This window comes from Sinocyclocheilus anshuiensis, unplaced genomic scaffold, assembly GCF_001515605.1.
Source record: "Sinocyclocheilus anshuiensis isolate Anshui unplaced genomic scaffold, SAMN03320099.WGS_v1.1 scaffold110, whole genome shotgun sequence".
Taxonomy (NCBI): domain Eukaryota; kingdom Metazoa; phylum Chordata; class Actinopteri; order Cypriniformes; family Cyprinidae; genus Sinocyclocheilus; species Sinocyclocheilus anshuiensis.
Genome location: NW_015544155.1, coordinates 46,988 through 62,199, shown reverse-complemented (window position 1 = coordinate 62,199; position 15,212 = coordinate 46,988). Strand labels below are relative to the sequence as shown.

At 38.4% G+C, this 15,212-nt stretch overlaps 1 protein-coding gene across 1 annotated transcript in view; it reads right to left on the bottom strand.

The window, feature by feature from the left end:
- sema5a (sema domain, seven thrombospondin repeats (type 1 and type 1-like), transmembrane domain (TM) and short cytoplasmic domain, (semaphorin) 5A) overlaps positions 1-15,212 on the bottom strand; it is a 79,538-nt gene that overhangs the window by 18,545 nt on the left and 45,781 nt on the right. Inside the window, exons 13-14 of the mRNA XM_016495259.1 lie at positions 14,728-14,953; positions 6,126-6,335 (exon numbers count right to left, since the gene is read on the bottom strand). Coding sequence (XP_016350745.1) covers positions 6,126-6,335; positions 14,728-14,953 — 436 coding nt within the window. The remainder of the gene's footprint in view (positions 1-6,125; positions 6,336-14,727; positions 14,954-15,212) is intronic.

The window sequence follows — 15,212 nt, the reverse complement described above, 5'->3', positions numbered from 1 at the left end:
CTGTCTTCGTTGCCAGCCTCAGTCAATAAACCACCTTGTTTGCACTCTTCCCTCCTGTCTCTGCCTTGTGTATCGTGACAGAAGATCGGACCCATCTAAAGATGAAGTTAGCCTCCATTAATGTGTGCCCCAGGAAGGAGGATGAGTTCTCTGGAGGAGGTACTGTTTTTATCTTCCAGGATGGCAGGTGTCTAGAGGACTATGTGGAGGAGTTTATAGACACCTGCCACCAAGCCACCTGCAGTGACCTCACTTTGATGGAGGGATTCAGGGTTGGGCTGGATATGGGGATCCAATTCATAATGCCACGAGGAGATCCCAGCTGGTCATTTGCACAATACCTGAAATTTGCATTATGGATTTTAGGATCCACACATGAAGTTGGCAAAGTGGAGGCTGCGCCAGCTCCTGAGTTCAACCCCAAATACCCCTGTATCCTTCAAAGCTCCACCCACGTCCTCAGCCCAGGAACGCCGGCAGTTCCCGAGTCAAGTCAGCCGGCAGATAATATGGCAAGCCTACCAAGCGTTAAACTCACTCCAGTGCTAGCTCCTCCAAAGCGCTTTGCTGTGCCTGCTCCTCCAGAGCGCCCTCCAGTGCCAGCACCCCGTAAGCGCTACCCTGATCCCCAGTTGAGCCCAGGGAGGGCTCCTGAGCCCGAGTTGAGCCCACGGAGGACTCCTGTTCCCGAGTTGAGCCCACGGAGGGCTCCTGATCCCCAGTTCAGCCCAGGAAGGGCTCCTGATCCCCAGTTCAGCCCAGGAAGGGCTCCTGATCCCCAGTTAAGCCCAGGAAGGGCCCCCGCCCCAGAGCTCGGTCCAGTGTCGGCTCCAGCCCCAGAGCTTGCTCTAGCGTGTCAGGCGGCGATAATGGACATGGCGCTGCGCCCCAGAGCTCGCTCCAGTGTCGGCTCCAGCCCCAGAGCTCGCTCCAGTGTCGGCTCCAGCCCCAGTGCTCGCTCCAGCGTCTCAGGCGGCGATAATGGACATGGCGCTGCCCCCGGGGTTCTTGGCACCCGTCCTCACCCCAGAAACCGTGCTAACATGCTGCTCTGAGCCTCCTTCGCCTCCGCTGGGCCCGTTCAGCTCCAGTTCGTCGCCTTCGCTGGTCCTGTCCAGCCCTCAAGAGCCCGCTCCTCCAGAGCACCTAGCGACCCCCAGGATTACAAGATTTCCCGAAGAAATTTTTTTTTGGGGGGCCATATACCCGTGGCCGAGCCAGCCAAGGCCACGGAGGAACCACCATGGCCTCCCGAGTCCCCTGATCCACCGTGGCCTCCCGAGTCCCCTGATCCGCCGTGGCCTCCCGAGTCCCCTGCTCCGCCATGGCCTCCCAAGGCCCCTGATCCGCCATGGCCTCCCGAGGCCCCTGATCCGCCATGGCCTCCCGAGCTCCATGATCCGCCATGGCGACCTGAACTGCCTGCTCCGCCATGGCTCCCGGAGCTCCCTGATCTGCCCTGGAGGCTCTCCTTGTCTCCATCCTGTTCCAGTCCTGCACCAGCCTCCAGGGCGCCCGCCCCTGGAGGTAATGTCAGGGAGTATCTGTCATCTGTCACCAGCTCTGGACTCCGTACCCCAGAATCCTCCTCGGCTCACACCATTCACAATCACCAATCTCACCAGATCTCACTCACCTGGATTCTGATCACCTGCACCTGCCGCCACCAATCAAGCCACCTTCAAAAGCACGCTCCTTTCAGTCACTCACTGTCCGATCTACGGTTCACTACAGCAAGCTAACCAGATGCCATTTGGTTCTTTACCTGTTGTCTTTACTTGCCTCTAGCGTTCCAGCGATCCTGCCTGTTGATCCAGTTCATTCCCCGGACTCCTGCAACTGAGCAGACTCCAAGGACCCAGAGTTAAGAACCCTCAAACTCTCTTGTTCTCACGATTTACCTGCCATCTGTCTTCGTTGCCAGCCTCAGTCAATAAACCACCTTGTTTGCACTCTTCCCTCCTGTCTCTGCCTTGTGTATCGTGACAGCGAGACCCTATAAAAAATATTTCAGTCTTTCTATTTAAAAATTTCACATTTAATTCAATTTTACTTGTTGTTTCTTTGTAATTATTTGTGATATTTACTAGCAATTTCTCAGGGAAAATTGCTTCAAAGTAAATCCTACACCGAATTTTCCAGTGTATTTCATTCTAGCAGTATAAAATATTTTTAAAACTAGTGCCCGATTTTTGTTTTGGAAAGCTCAAATGTACTTTTTCCTGTCTGTTGCCTTTAAAGTCACAGCTCAGAATAGTTGCTAGTAAAGGTTTTATAACTGTGTTGTTGACTGTATCTCACACTGTTTTGAGAAAAAACAGAAAAGGTGATTTTTTTTTTTTTTTTATATAAAAAAACCTAAGTAAACCAAATATTGGATTTTATCATCTGTTATAACTTCTCTATTGTGAAAAATGACAAATCAGCTCATGTCTGCCCCTGCGTGACTGATCATCTCATTTCACCCTTGTGGCCTGCAATAAGAAAAGATTCATTCATTTCAGAGCCTCTACAACACCAAGAACCATGTCTGCCTCTCTCAAAACAAAATAATGCATTTCAAAGGTCTGACTTTGTATGTATAAAGATTTAGCTGGGCAAGACGGAACCAATAAAAGACAGAATATTGGTCACAGACAAGCTCCGATTCAGAGACACTTATGGAGGTGTAGAGCAATTTGATGTGTTCTTTTCCAAGCTTCCTGCTGGGATACGCTTGATGAAAGTCATCTGTATTATTCTGTCGTCGTCTGTACAAAGGAGCTATTGAATCTAAGCGCTACTAAGATGTTTCATTGGACGTAGACAAGAACTGAATAAACTTAGTGAAGCGCAGAGCACAGTTACTGATCAACAGTGCGCTCACATAGTTTGCTGTACAATCTGTCATCTGCCGCTTTTATAAAATTTGCACTGCGATTCCTGCTCTGTTGCCAATTACTCCTACAGAGAAAAACATCAATAAGTCTAATCAGGTCTTAAAAGCCCTGGAGGTCTTTGTTAACGAAACAGTCCTGCTGGTCTTGCTACTGTCACTTTACAGGAAATATGTGATTTCCTGTTAGAAAACAGCTGCTGTAAAATTAAGACTGAGGAGCAGTTAGCTTTCCAGCATATCATGAAGAGCTATAAACTACAGTACGCCCTGCTTTGATGGTTTGGGAGACATTCATCTCCAAAAACAGGCTATTGATTAATTACGATTGCAAAACAAATTCCACCTTGCCTGATTGTGTCTTGTTCACCGTTAGGTATCATAAAATACCCAAGTAGCACATTTCCATTTAGACAGCATATTTCCAGCACACATAACGATGAGCGCTCATTTAATTAGAGAGCTTTTTCCCCTCCTTCAACTTTAGATAGGGTGTACGCCATTGTCACAAGCCTTTTAATGACTGAATCCTGCTTTCCCGTCACTGCCGGTGTAATTAGCTTGAAATGTGATTACACACAACGATGCCACAGAGATTTCTCTACATTTCCACTGGCAAATTGAGGTCCTCGCACCTTAAAACAGGGAGACTGTCTTCCACATGTACAAATAATGCACACAAAAGTGGGTTGTGTCTTTCTTTTATCGCTCATTGATGTCTGGAATTCTTCTTTATTCCCTGCACACCAGTAACAAACTGAAAGAGGACAGTTTTTATGATTGTCTCCATGAAACATAGAAACATTTGTAGAGAGGAGTCTGTATTATATTTGTGTTGTATATAGGCTTGGGTACCGAAACCTATGTACCCATGTAACCGGTATGTACTAGAACCGAATCTGAACGCAGATTTTGGTGCCTCATTTCGGTGCCACTTAAATGCTTGAGCAAAAGATTGAAATATTTGTTCTCCGAAATGGACGTAAGGATCACCGTCACCGCACGTGAAAAATAATTTCTCGATTGAGAACTCTGTGTAAAGGGAGCACATCTTACAAGATACTCAAGCATGGTCTTGTCAGTCATCTCTCCTTATTCTCGATCTGAGATCAGTCAAATCTGACTCCTGCAGCTCTTGTTGGATGCAGGGTTGCCAAGTCCTTGTTTTTTCCACAGAATTGGGCTACTTTTAAACTGTTGTGGGTTAAAGGTTTGAAATATTGCATAAATTACATTTGACTGACATGCTTGAATTGAAACATTTTGCATACAAAATCACTTTTACGGACTTTTAAATTAAATGTTCCCTCCTGGTGGAATGACCTGCCCAACTCAATCCAAGCAGCTGAGTCCTTAATCATTTTCAAGAAACAGCTAAAAACACATCTCTTTCATCTTCATTTGACCCTCTAACTCTAGCACTCTCTATTATAATGATAATTCTAATTTTATCTTCTTGTTTTTTTTTTTTGATTAAAAAACTTGACCCTCTAACATTTGCACTGTCTATTCTATTTCTATTCTAACGACTTGTTTTACTCGGGGAGTGATTCGTTCAGTCGCGAGTCAAGTAGTTCACCTGTTTTGAGTCTTCGGGTTTTTCTGAGTCGTTCGTTCATCACCTGACAGCCCCATAAGTTTTAACCAATGCAGTCTGAGCCGGAAAGAGAATTGATTAGTTCATCTCTTGAGTCTTCGGGTTTGAGTCATTCGTCATCACGTGACAGCCCCATAAGCTTTAACGACTCAAAACCGAAGACTTGTCAGATAAGCTGAGGTGAGCTAATCATAGACTGAAGACCCAGGAAAACAATGAATGAATCTTTTCTGTTTCTTATAGCAGTTTTGTATTGTTTGTAGTGTGATCAACGTTTGCGTAAGTAGTAGACGTATTAGGGAAGTAACACGTAACATTTTAATTATATTTTGCTAAAATGAACGAAATGAACGAAATGACTCGAAAAAAGATTCGTTCATTTTGCTGAACGAGACGCAAAGGTCTGAGTCGGTAAAATGATCCGAACTTCCCATCACTAATAGCAATGCCTTTGTCCATATTAGCAAAGAGTATAGGGATTTCCTGAGTCCTATTCCTTCTGTGATGCACATGTGGAGTTTCTGCCAGGCGCCCTCTGGCGTCCAGTATGAATGAAACAGACATTAAATGTGTTTATAGCGCTCAGTAATGGCCAATCCATCCTATTTTGGGTATTTATTATTATTATTTTTTTAAGTATCAGTTCAGGCACCGTTTAGGCACAGGTACCGTTTTAAAAGTATCGATTTGGCACTGGTATCGTAAAAAACCCAAACGATACCCAACCCTAGTTGTATACGGGTTTTCAAAGTAAACTCAGTATATGGGTGTACCTCTCATTGTCTGTTCTTTTTCAACCAAGTAAGTGTTGGTGCTCGACTGGAGGATATGTTAACCTCTTTCGGAAGATTTTCCACTAAGCTAAACTGCAATGTAACTGGTACACAAACAAACAGCACATTTCTGTCCTCCTAATTCTAGTTTGAGAACTTATTTTAACATCTAAATAAAATTAATCATCACAAGCTGGCTTTGATGAAATGTTTTTACATACAGGCCCGGTTTCATAGACAGGGCTTTATAATGTTACAGAAGATTTCTATTTTAAATAAACACTGATCATTTGAAACTTATTCTGTTAATCAAATCATCAATCAAATAATAATAAAAAAATGTTTTCCACAAAATTATTAAGCAGCACAACTGTTTTCAACATTGATAATAATAAGACATTTTTGTACCAAAATCAGCATCAAATCATCATATTAGAATAATTTCTGAAGGATCATGTGACAATGAGGACTGGAGTAATGGCTTCTGAAAATACAGATTTGATAGCACAAGAATAAATGGCACTTTAAAATATATTAAAATAGAAAACAATATTTCGCAATTTACCTATTTTTGTTGTAGTTTTTTGATCAAATAAATGCAGCTATGGTGGGCAAAATATAATTCTTTCAAAAACAAAAATCTTACTAACCCCATTTATTTATTGTTTTATTTATTTATTTATTATTATTATTATTACTTTTTTTGCATAACAAACTAAATTTCTAGTTATCAGTTCAAATAAACAATATTTATAAATGCAATTAATTTCAGACAGTGGAAAAAAGTGGATAAATCAGTGTCTGGAGAAGCTGTTTAAGTCACAAAACTATGAATAGAAAAAGTTGGAAAATGTATGTGGACTGTATGAGGGGTACTAACCTGGACATGGCGTAGTATTGCACTCCTGGAACTCTTGGGCAGGACCGAGGCAGGTGATTCCTCCATATTTGGGTTTGGGGTTGGAGCAGGTGCGTTTGCGGTTTCGGACACCTGAGCTACAGTCCCGACTACATTGGCTCCAAGGCCCCCAGGCAGACCAGCCTCCATTTACGGTCAATCCAGTGATCCGTCCAGAACGCAGCAAATCTCCTAAAACGAGAATAAACACACACAAGACTGGGTCAAATAGAATCATGGGAATTTGATGCTCTTAAATAAACCCTGATAGGGCTTTCATTTCAGAATTTTCTGAGATTAATATTTCATAAAATGTTTCAATCTATTATTAAAAAAAAATCATCCATACCACCTGAACTATTTCAAAAGAATAGCTCAGAGAGCAAAATGGATTTTCACATCATAGTTATCCATGCCATTCACAACTATTACAGCAGATACATTTATCTTATCAAACAGAGTGTTTTTGCCGCAGAGTATCTCTCTATCCATCTGCACCGTGACCTCTGTGTTTGTACCTCTGACCTTGAGCGAGATCCCTCTGTGACAGTCCCTGTGAGCCACAGCCATTTATCCATGCGACGGCGCTACATGGGTCGACCTATAATCTCTCCAGCACCACAGTACACAGCCCTCTCAAAGGTAATAGACTACTTCATAATCTACTCACACCTCAAAGCGGGGCGTCTGGCTCTGATGGCTAATGGCAAGTGAACACAGGTGTCAGTGCATGCTAGACCCGCAGGTAAACAAACCGTGCTGCGTTCAGTGACTTTAACCAAGAAATGACTGACTACATTGATTTTTACAAAAGTGTAAAGTCATATTATGGAATTGGATTTGACTTTGCTGTGCTTGCTGGTTGTTAAGATCCCATGCAAAGTGAAGAAGACAAATTGCGATTAAATACTTTAAAAAAGGCAACGCTAAAGCATACGCTCTGAACTTTCCTGACCCAGATTCTGTGATTTCTTAGACAATAGGATCAGCGGTATATCTGCCGAGTGAGATGGGTGGCATTATATGCTGCACAATCAAGGAAATGAATAGCTCTTGTGGATTAAGAGTGTGGCTTTTACGCAATTCCCCAGAGCTGTCGTAAACTGTCTGGCGGTCACCCGCGTTTATTAAAAGTTAGGGGGTGGGCAATTAGAATCGACTCCCTGATGGGTTTGCGTAGTGGGTGGTTAACGCCTCTGCAAATACATGTAATTACCATTGACATACAGCGTTCTAGCGTCGCAAGAGACACAAATGGTCAACTGAACAGTGTGGGGTGCTCATAAACACTAGGGTCCAAAAGTCTGAGACCACTGGTAAAAATGCCTCTCTTTGTTTTTATTTCTATTCTATTTTAGGTATGCACGGTATCGGATTTTTGCCGATATCTGATATGCCGATATTTTTCAACTTATTTTGGCCGATACGGATATATTTCCTTTTGTTTGGAAACAACACCAAGTCTCTCCTGTGATTATAAACAAATTATATAAACAAAAACTTACTTGTTAGAATTAAGCCATTATCGGACGATTCTGACAACATTCCGATAATATCGTGCATCCCTATTCTATTTAATTTTTTTTATTTAATATAATTTAATAATTTTAAAATTAAGAATTATATTAATTTGTATTTTTTAAGTCACAAATTATATTTTTTTGTAATTATTAAATGCAATTTAACATTTTAAGCATAAATTACATTATTTGTAACTAATGAATATAATTTAACAGTTTTTAAATCATAAGTTATTATTAATTTGTAATTATCAAACATACATTTTTTAAATTTGTTAATTTTTTATTTTAATTTAATTAATTAGAAATTATATTGATTTGTAAATATTGACTATAATTTAATATTTTTTTAATAATACAATCATTCATACATTATTATTCATAATACATACATTCATGATTGAATATAATTTAACAGCTTTTTACATTAGAAATTACATTAATTTGAAATTATTAAATCTAATTTAACAGATTAAAAAAAAATAAAACTACATGATTTGTAACTACTTAATGAATTCTAATAGCTTTTTAAATGAGAAATTGTAATTGCAATTATTAAATATAATTTAATAGTTTTCTAAAAATTACAAATAATATTTTTCTAATATTAAAACTAGTTTAATATTTTTTATTAATTAATAATTATTTCACATTTATATTATATTATTTGTAATTAGCAAAAATAATTTGTTTTTAAAATACAAATTCAATTTATTTGTAATTATTAAAAATAATAGTTTTAAATTACAAAATATAATGACGCATTATCATAACAATTTGAAGGAACTGAACTGAAAAAAAAAAAAACCATAATGTCTTTGGTTTGCATCTGTTTTGCTTTAATAAAAGCAGCACTCGAGATGCATGAACCGCAAAAGTTTTAAGTTTGCATTTAGTATAGGTTCAGTTTTAAATTCGATTTTTAATCCCAGATTTTCAGATGTTTTCTCAGACTTTTGGGCCTGACTGTATAAAGTTGAGATTTTCTATTTTGTAACCAAGGACATGTGTATTGCACCACAGAGAAATTTGCCAGCTGAGATCCTAAGGTCTGCAGAATCTGACACTGAGTGGGATTCTAACTGATGGCAGATCTGTGGGGAACCGACAGTAAATAGCCTTGGAGATATCAGCTGCTTCTCAGAGAAAAGTAGGTGGAAAGAAAGAAAAAAAGAGAGAAAGACAGAGATGAAGAGATGGAGCTGCCCGTGCAGCACGGTATTTAGATGAGAAAATAGTGCTAAAGTCACACGCTAAAATGATGTGCTATTGTTTCTGAGATAAATGAAGGCATCACTCATAGCCAACTTACAAACCTGGGCCATCATCAGCTACTGCCTCTGGCTTATGCTGCAAAGAATCTCAAGGTTTTAAGATAGCTTGACTGTTTGGCAGCATTTTCACTTTAGCCACTGCCATTACTCCAGCAAACAAATAGCTATAATGGTGCATGTATTGATTTTTATTGTACTGAAGGTTAAGTGTTCAACACTTGCCCTAAAAGAAAAATGGTGCTGTATTGTAAAGAAAGCTACAGAGCCTTTTTTGTGCGCTACAAATTTGTTATCACCCTCTCAGTTTCTAAACTATAGCTCATGAAATTGCAAACTATTCCCTCATTTTCACAGTTTGTACCTCTTAATGTTTAAACTACCCAAATTGGATCGACTAATCAGTGGGTTGCCTGAACAACTATTAACATAACTACTTATAATAATTAGGCTGGTCTGAGGTTCATATGACCCCGATCAGATATGTTTTTTTAGGGGTTAGGCGTATTAGAAACATTCTTGTTTAAAATGTTCAACAACAGCTAGATGGAGCAAAACAGCACAGAATGCAGGGGTCTCAAGATTGTTGGACTGTTTTTAATTTGATATGGTTTTCTAAAAAATGTGGCAGGACACTCTTAAAAACAGAGCAAGATGTGACAACAGACAAGGATACACAAAAGTCAGCGGTCGGAAAGATTTTTTAAATGTTTTTGAAAGACGTCTCTTGCACTAACTAAGGTGGTATTTGTTTGATCAAAAAATAAAAACGGTAATATGGTCAAATATTATAACAGTTTAAAATAGCTGTTTTATATTTTAATATATTGTCAAATGTAATTTATTCCTGTTATGCAAATCTAAATTTTCAGCATCATTACTCCAGTCTTCAGTGTCACATGAGCCTTCAGAAGAATCATTCTAATATACAGATTTGGTGCTCAAGAAACATTTCTCGTTATGATCAATGCTGAAAACAGTTGTGCTGATTAATATTTTTGTGGAAACCATAACACAATACCATTTAAAAGTAAATAAAAACAAACTATATAATAATAATAATAATAATAATAATAATAATTTTATTAAGCAAGAATGCAGTAAATTGATCAAAAGTGTCACACGATCCTTCAGAAATCATTTTAATATGCTAATTTGGTGCTCAATAAGCATTTCGTATTATTATCAATGTCGAAATGGTAATAGTTTTTTTTTTCCCAGGATTCCTTTATAAACAGAATCTTCAAAAGAACAGCATTTATTTGAAATCGAAATCTTTTGTAAGCTTATAAATGTCTTAAACCAACTTTTGTCTGAATGCATATGGCTGTAGCAGTGGCATTTTAAAGGGGATGAATTTAAAGATTTTTCAGTTTTTTTTTTTAACCATGTAAATTGTCTAAAAGCGAAAGCCCAGCACGCTGTCTGCATGTTAACTTAAGCACTGCTGAAAATGTGTCAGACAACTAGATGATCATCATCTGTACCTTGAATAATCTCAGAGGACAGAATTTTCAAACGTATAAACACTGGTAAATTAACTGATGGTCATCAAAGTTTGAACAAACACAGGCAGCAGTTTATCAAAGAAAGTGATGTTGATATCTGACAATGTTTTATATTTTTATTCAGGTTAATCTACTTATAATAATTAAGTAAACAGACTGCAGCTCACTGAATCAGTGTGTGAATAACGACCAGCTGCTGCGGACACATAATTTCTTTCATTTGCTCTTAAAAAGACAGCAGAGAAATCAAGGAATCTTATCTGCACAAAGCCTATTTACATTTGCCTAACAAAAAAACTGACATCAAATGCATTTCCAATCTGAAAATGTCAGCCAGGGCTGATTCTACTGATCTTGTTTCTTTCATAATGTTGATATTAGACAGAGAGAGAAGCTCAGACCTCAAAGCCTTGATAAAATAGCAACAAACACGTGACTTCTACTTGACAATGCCAAGGTGACTTCCAGAGACCTGCTCACTCAGTTCATCTACAGACAACTGAATGTCTTTGTGCTTTTATAAATACATTTTACAAAATGAAAAGAGCCGATTTTAACATAATACATAGTATGCTTCAAAGATTGGTATTAGCTAACCAGCTAAGCTAATTCTAAGTCAACAAGTAGCTTTGAGTGTCTTAAAGGGGTCATATGATGCGATTTAAATTTTTCCTTTCTCTTTGGAGTGTTACAAGCTCTTGGTGCATAAAGAAGATCTGTAAAGTTCCAAAGACTAAAGTCTCAAATCCAAAGAGATATTCTTTATAAAAGTTCAGAGTCAGCCACACCTACCTAAAACGCCTCATTCTAACACGCCCCCACATACCTACGTCGCTCTGTGGGAAGATTTGCATAACGCCGCCCAAATGTTCACGCAAAGAAAGAAGGCGTAACTTTTATTCTCGCTGTAGTATTGTTGTTTCCGCCGCAATGTCGTAAAAACTCTGTGTGCGTCGTTGTAAAAGCGAAACTACTTTGTTTGGTCTTCCAAAAGAGGACGATATCTGCTTCGTCATGCCTGGAGCTGATCCGTGCTGGTCGCTGAGGGAATACAACAGTATGGTAGGGGCGTAACATTTCCGTCTCACACTTGAGGTATTTGGCCAATCACAACGCACTGGATAGCTGGCCAATCACAGCACACCTCGCTTTTTCAGACCGATGAGCTTTGTAAAAATCGACGCGTTTCAGAAAGGCGGGGCATAGAGGAGAAACAATAATGTACAGTATGTGGAAAATAATGTGTTTTTTTAACTTTAAACCGCATAAACACATTTCATTACACCAAATACACAAAATAATGTTATTTTTAGCAGCATCATATGACCCCTTTAACAACACAAATATGGTGTTGACAATATTCTAGAACCCTTGATGTAACCACATACAGTCATTCCTCCACTTGAGATTGTTCCACATGAACACATGCAATGAGACGCTGTGCTTTATTCACCCTCTCTTTCACACAGGCATGGCTTACGGATTCAAATCGATATGGGCCAGCCGAGACATGAGGCTAAATCTTGGCCAAGTGGCAGCCCATTCATTTCAGAACTCATCTTCCCTTGTGGCTTCACTGATATCAACACACATCTTTAGTGTGGAGGTGATTATATAGAACTAGGCCTCCTCTGTATGATATGCAGTACATTAACAACTGTCCGAAAGCCCTTAGAAGAAGCATCTGTCATGACGGGGCATGCAGCGGTGTAGCTGGGTGCGTCAAGCTAAATTATGGTTTAAATGCAGAAATTATTCATGTGTATGTTGGACACTTAATATTTGTGAATAATACTGATGCAGCACTGGTGAATCATATGAGAGTCTGATGTGTCAGAGAAATACAGATCGCCGGGAATACTAAAGAGAAATTTTAAAACTAACTTTGCAGACGATGTTAACACCTCTAAAAATGGCTGTGTGTGTGTCTGTATATGCACGTATGTATATGTGAACGTAAAGAATTATCTTATGCTCACCAAGACTGGATTTAATTGATCAAAAACGCAGTAAAATCAGTAATATTTTGATATTTATTGAAATTTAAAATAACATAGCCATAACAGTTTTAATAGCCATTAGTCCAGTCATCAGTGTCACATGATCCTTCAGAAATTCTTTGAATATGCTGATCTGCCGCTCAAGAAACATTTTATATTACTATCAATGTTGCTATGTTATGTTAAAATTCTTATTAATACCCATGTTGATTTTTTCAGGATTCTTAGATGAACAGAGTTCAAAATAAGTTCAAAAGTACAGCATTTATTTGAAATAAAAAACTTTTGTAACATTATAAATGTGTGTGTGTGTATATATGCATGTATAAGGCAGTCCTTAAAACGGAACTAAAAAAGTTTGAACCAAACATGAGATCTTGTGTCAAAAATCTGGGCATCCAAATTGACAATCAGCTTAAAATGGATAAACAAATTAGTTCTGTGGTTCGGTCTTGCTTCTTTTATCTACGTCAAATCGCAAAAGTTAAGCCGTGTTAAATTTTTTCAGATACTCAGAAAATCATTCATGCGCTGATATTCTCCCACCTAGACTATTGCAACTCGCTTTACTCGCTCGCGTATTAATAAGTCATCTCTAGATCGGCTGCAACTTGTCCAGAATACTGCTGCTAGACTCCTGACCCGGACACGAAAATATGAACATATCACTCCCATCCTTGTTTCGTTGAATTGGCTACCTGTAAAATACAGAATTGAGTTCAAAATCCTGGTCATGGTATTTAAGTCTATTAATAACCGCACTCCACCTTATCTTGCAGATCTCCTCGTAAGACATGTCCCCTCTAGATCACTTAGATCCAGTGATCTGGCACTCTTAACAGTGCCCAGAACTAGATCTAGGCTCAAGGGTGATCGTGCGTTTGCGGTGAGCAAATCTGTGGAATAAGCTGCCACTAGCTATCAGAACGCACCGACTCTGGCTATTTTTAGATCCAAATTAAAAATGAATTTACTCTCTATGGCATTTTAAAATGGGTGTTGCTTTAGGACTGTATTATTATTATTATTATTATTATTTTTTTTTTATTTTTTAAACGCTATTTACTTCATGTTGATGTGTTATTTTCTATGTGTACCTTGTAAAGCACTTTGGGCAACTTAGTTGTATTTATATAGTGCTATATAAATAAAGAAATAAAGAAATAAAGAAAGAAAGAAAGATATACAGTATGTGTGTGTGTGTGTATGCAACTCTACACACAAGAATATATATACAGCATATATATACATATTTTATTTGAAATATCTTTTGTAACATTATAAATGTATTTATGAGCACTTTTGATCAAATTAATGCATCCTTCCTTAATAAAGTTTATAAAAAATTATATATACATAAATATATATACTGTACAGTACAGTACATACATATATACATATATATATATATATATACGCAACTCAACACACAATTAACATATGGCTTTTATAGAAAAATAAATCCTCATTGATTTCCTGTATTTCAGGTTTCAAATGGAAAAGCTGCATTTAAAAGCAACAAAAGACTTCCACAAACTGGCAAATTAAATGTTTCTGTGCCGTTCTTTATATGGCTCTGAACAGTTTTCTGTTTTAGTCATTTTAGCTCACTTGCTCATAAAACGAAATGGAAATTAGTGAGATGGAAAATCAAAGAAAAATAGCCTAAAAAGAGCTTTGTGTGTGGCATCTCTTAGTGAATGTCTGTTGAAGATCAGAGCTTGACTGTAGAATATGAGTGTCTATAAACATCACTCAAAAACATACCGTTTTCGCTGCATATCCATCTAATATCTTGGCGCCACTTTGATTCCCATAACTCAGTTCACAGCTTGTTTACAAACCGCAGCAAGTTCACAGATGTGAAACCTAATGGAGGGAGGTAAATAAATAAAATGAAGTGCAAGTGTTGCACTATGCCAGACATGAAGACCCCGGACCACTGAAAGAAATCACATTCACTGATTTGACTTCATTAGCATGTTCCTCCTGTCTCTCTGGGGCAGAATGCAGCCAAGAGCACTTGTGTTGGGTGAGACGACACTCCAAAAACTGATGTAGTGAACACACATAGATGAGAGAAAGAGAGAGAGAGTGAAAGAAAGAGAAAAGCACTAAAGTACATCATGTTGTCTTTCCACTGATGGACAAATAGATCAAGTGGCTTTACTATGGACTCACTTAATCAAAGACACAGGGAGAAAAGCAAGATGAGAGCAGAGAAAAGGAAAAAGCTGAGTGACAAATGAAGAATCACAGGCAAGAGAGACAGAATGAGATCTCACCATCTGTGGAGCATCCCGTGGAACCGTCGCTGGAGCAGTACCTCATCTCAATCCGCTGTCTCCCTACTTCCAGCAGGCTGGGCTCCGGTACTCTCGCCTTACAGGTGTACCTGAACCGCTGCTCATAGTGCCCGCCATTATCTGAGATATTCACCGGCGTCCATGGGGTCCAGGGAGTGGTCTTCTTTAGATCCGGGCAAGGGAGGGTATTACAAGACTGGAATTCCTATACAAACCAGCAAAATGTATGATACATTTATATAATACAATTTATTTATAATTCATATTCATATTACAAAATTCATATTATATCATTTTTTGTTTTTACTTTATAAAAAACATGATTATACATACAATATGTATACATATTAATACATATAAATATTTATAATATGTGACCTTGGACCACACAACCAGTCATAAGGGTCAATTTTTTTGAAATTGAGATTTATACATCACCTGAAAGCTGAATAAATAAGCTTTCC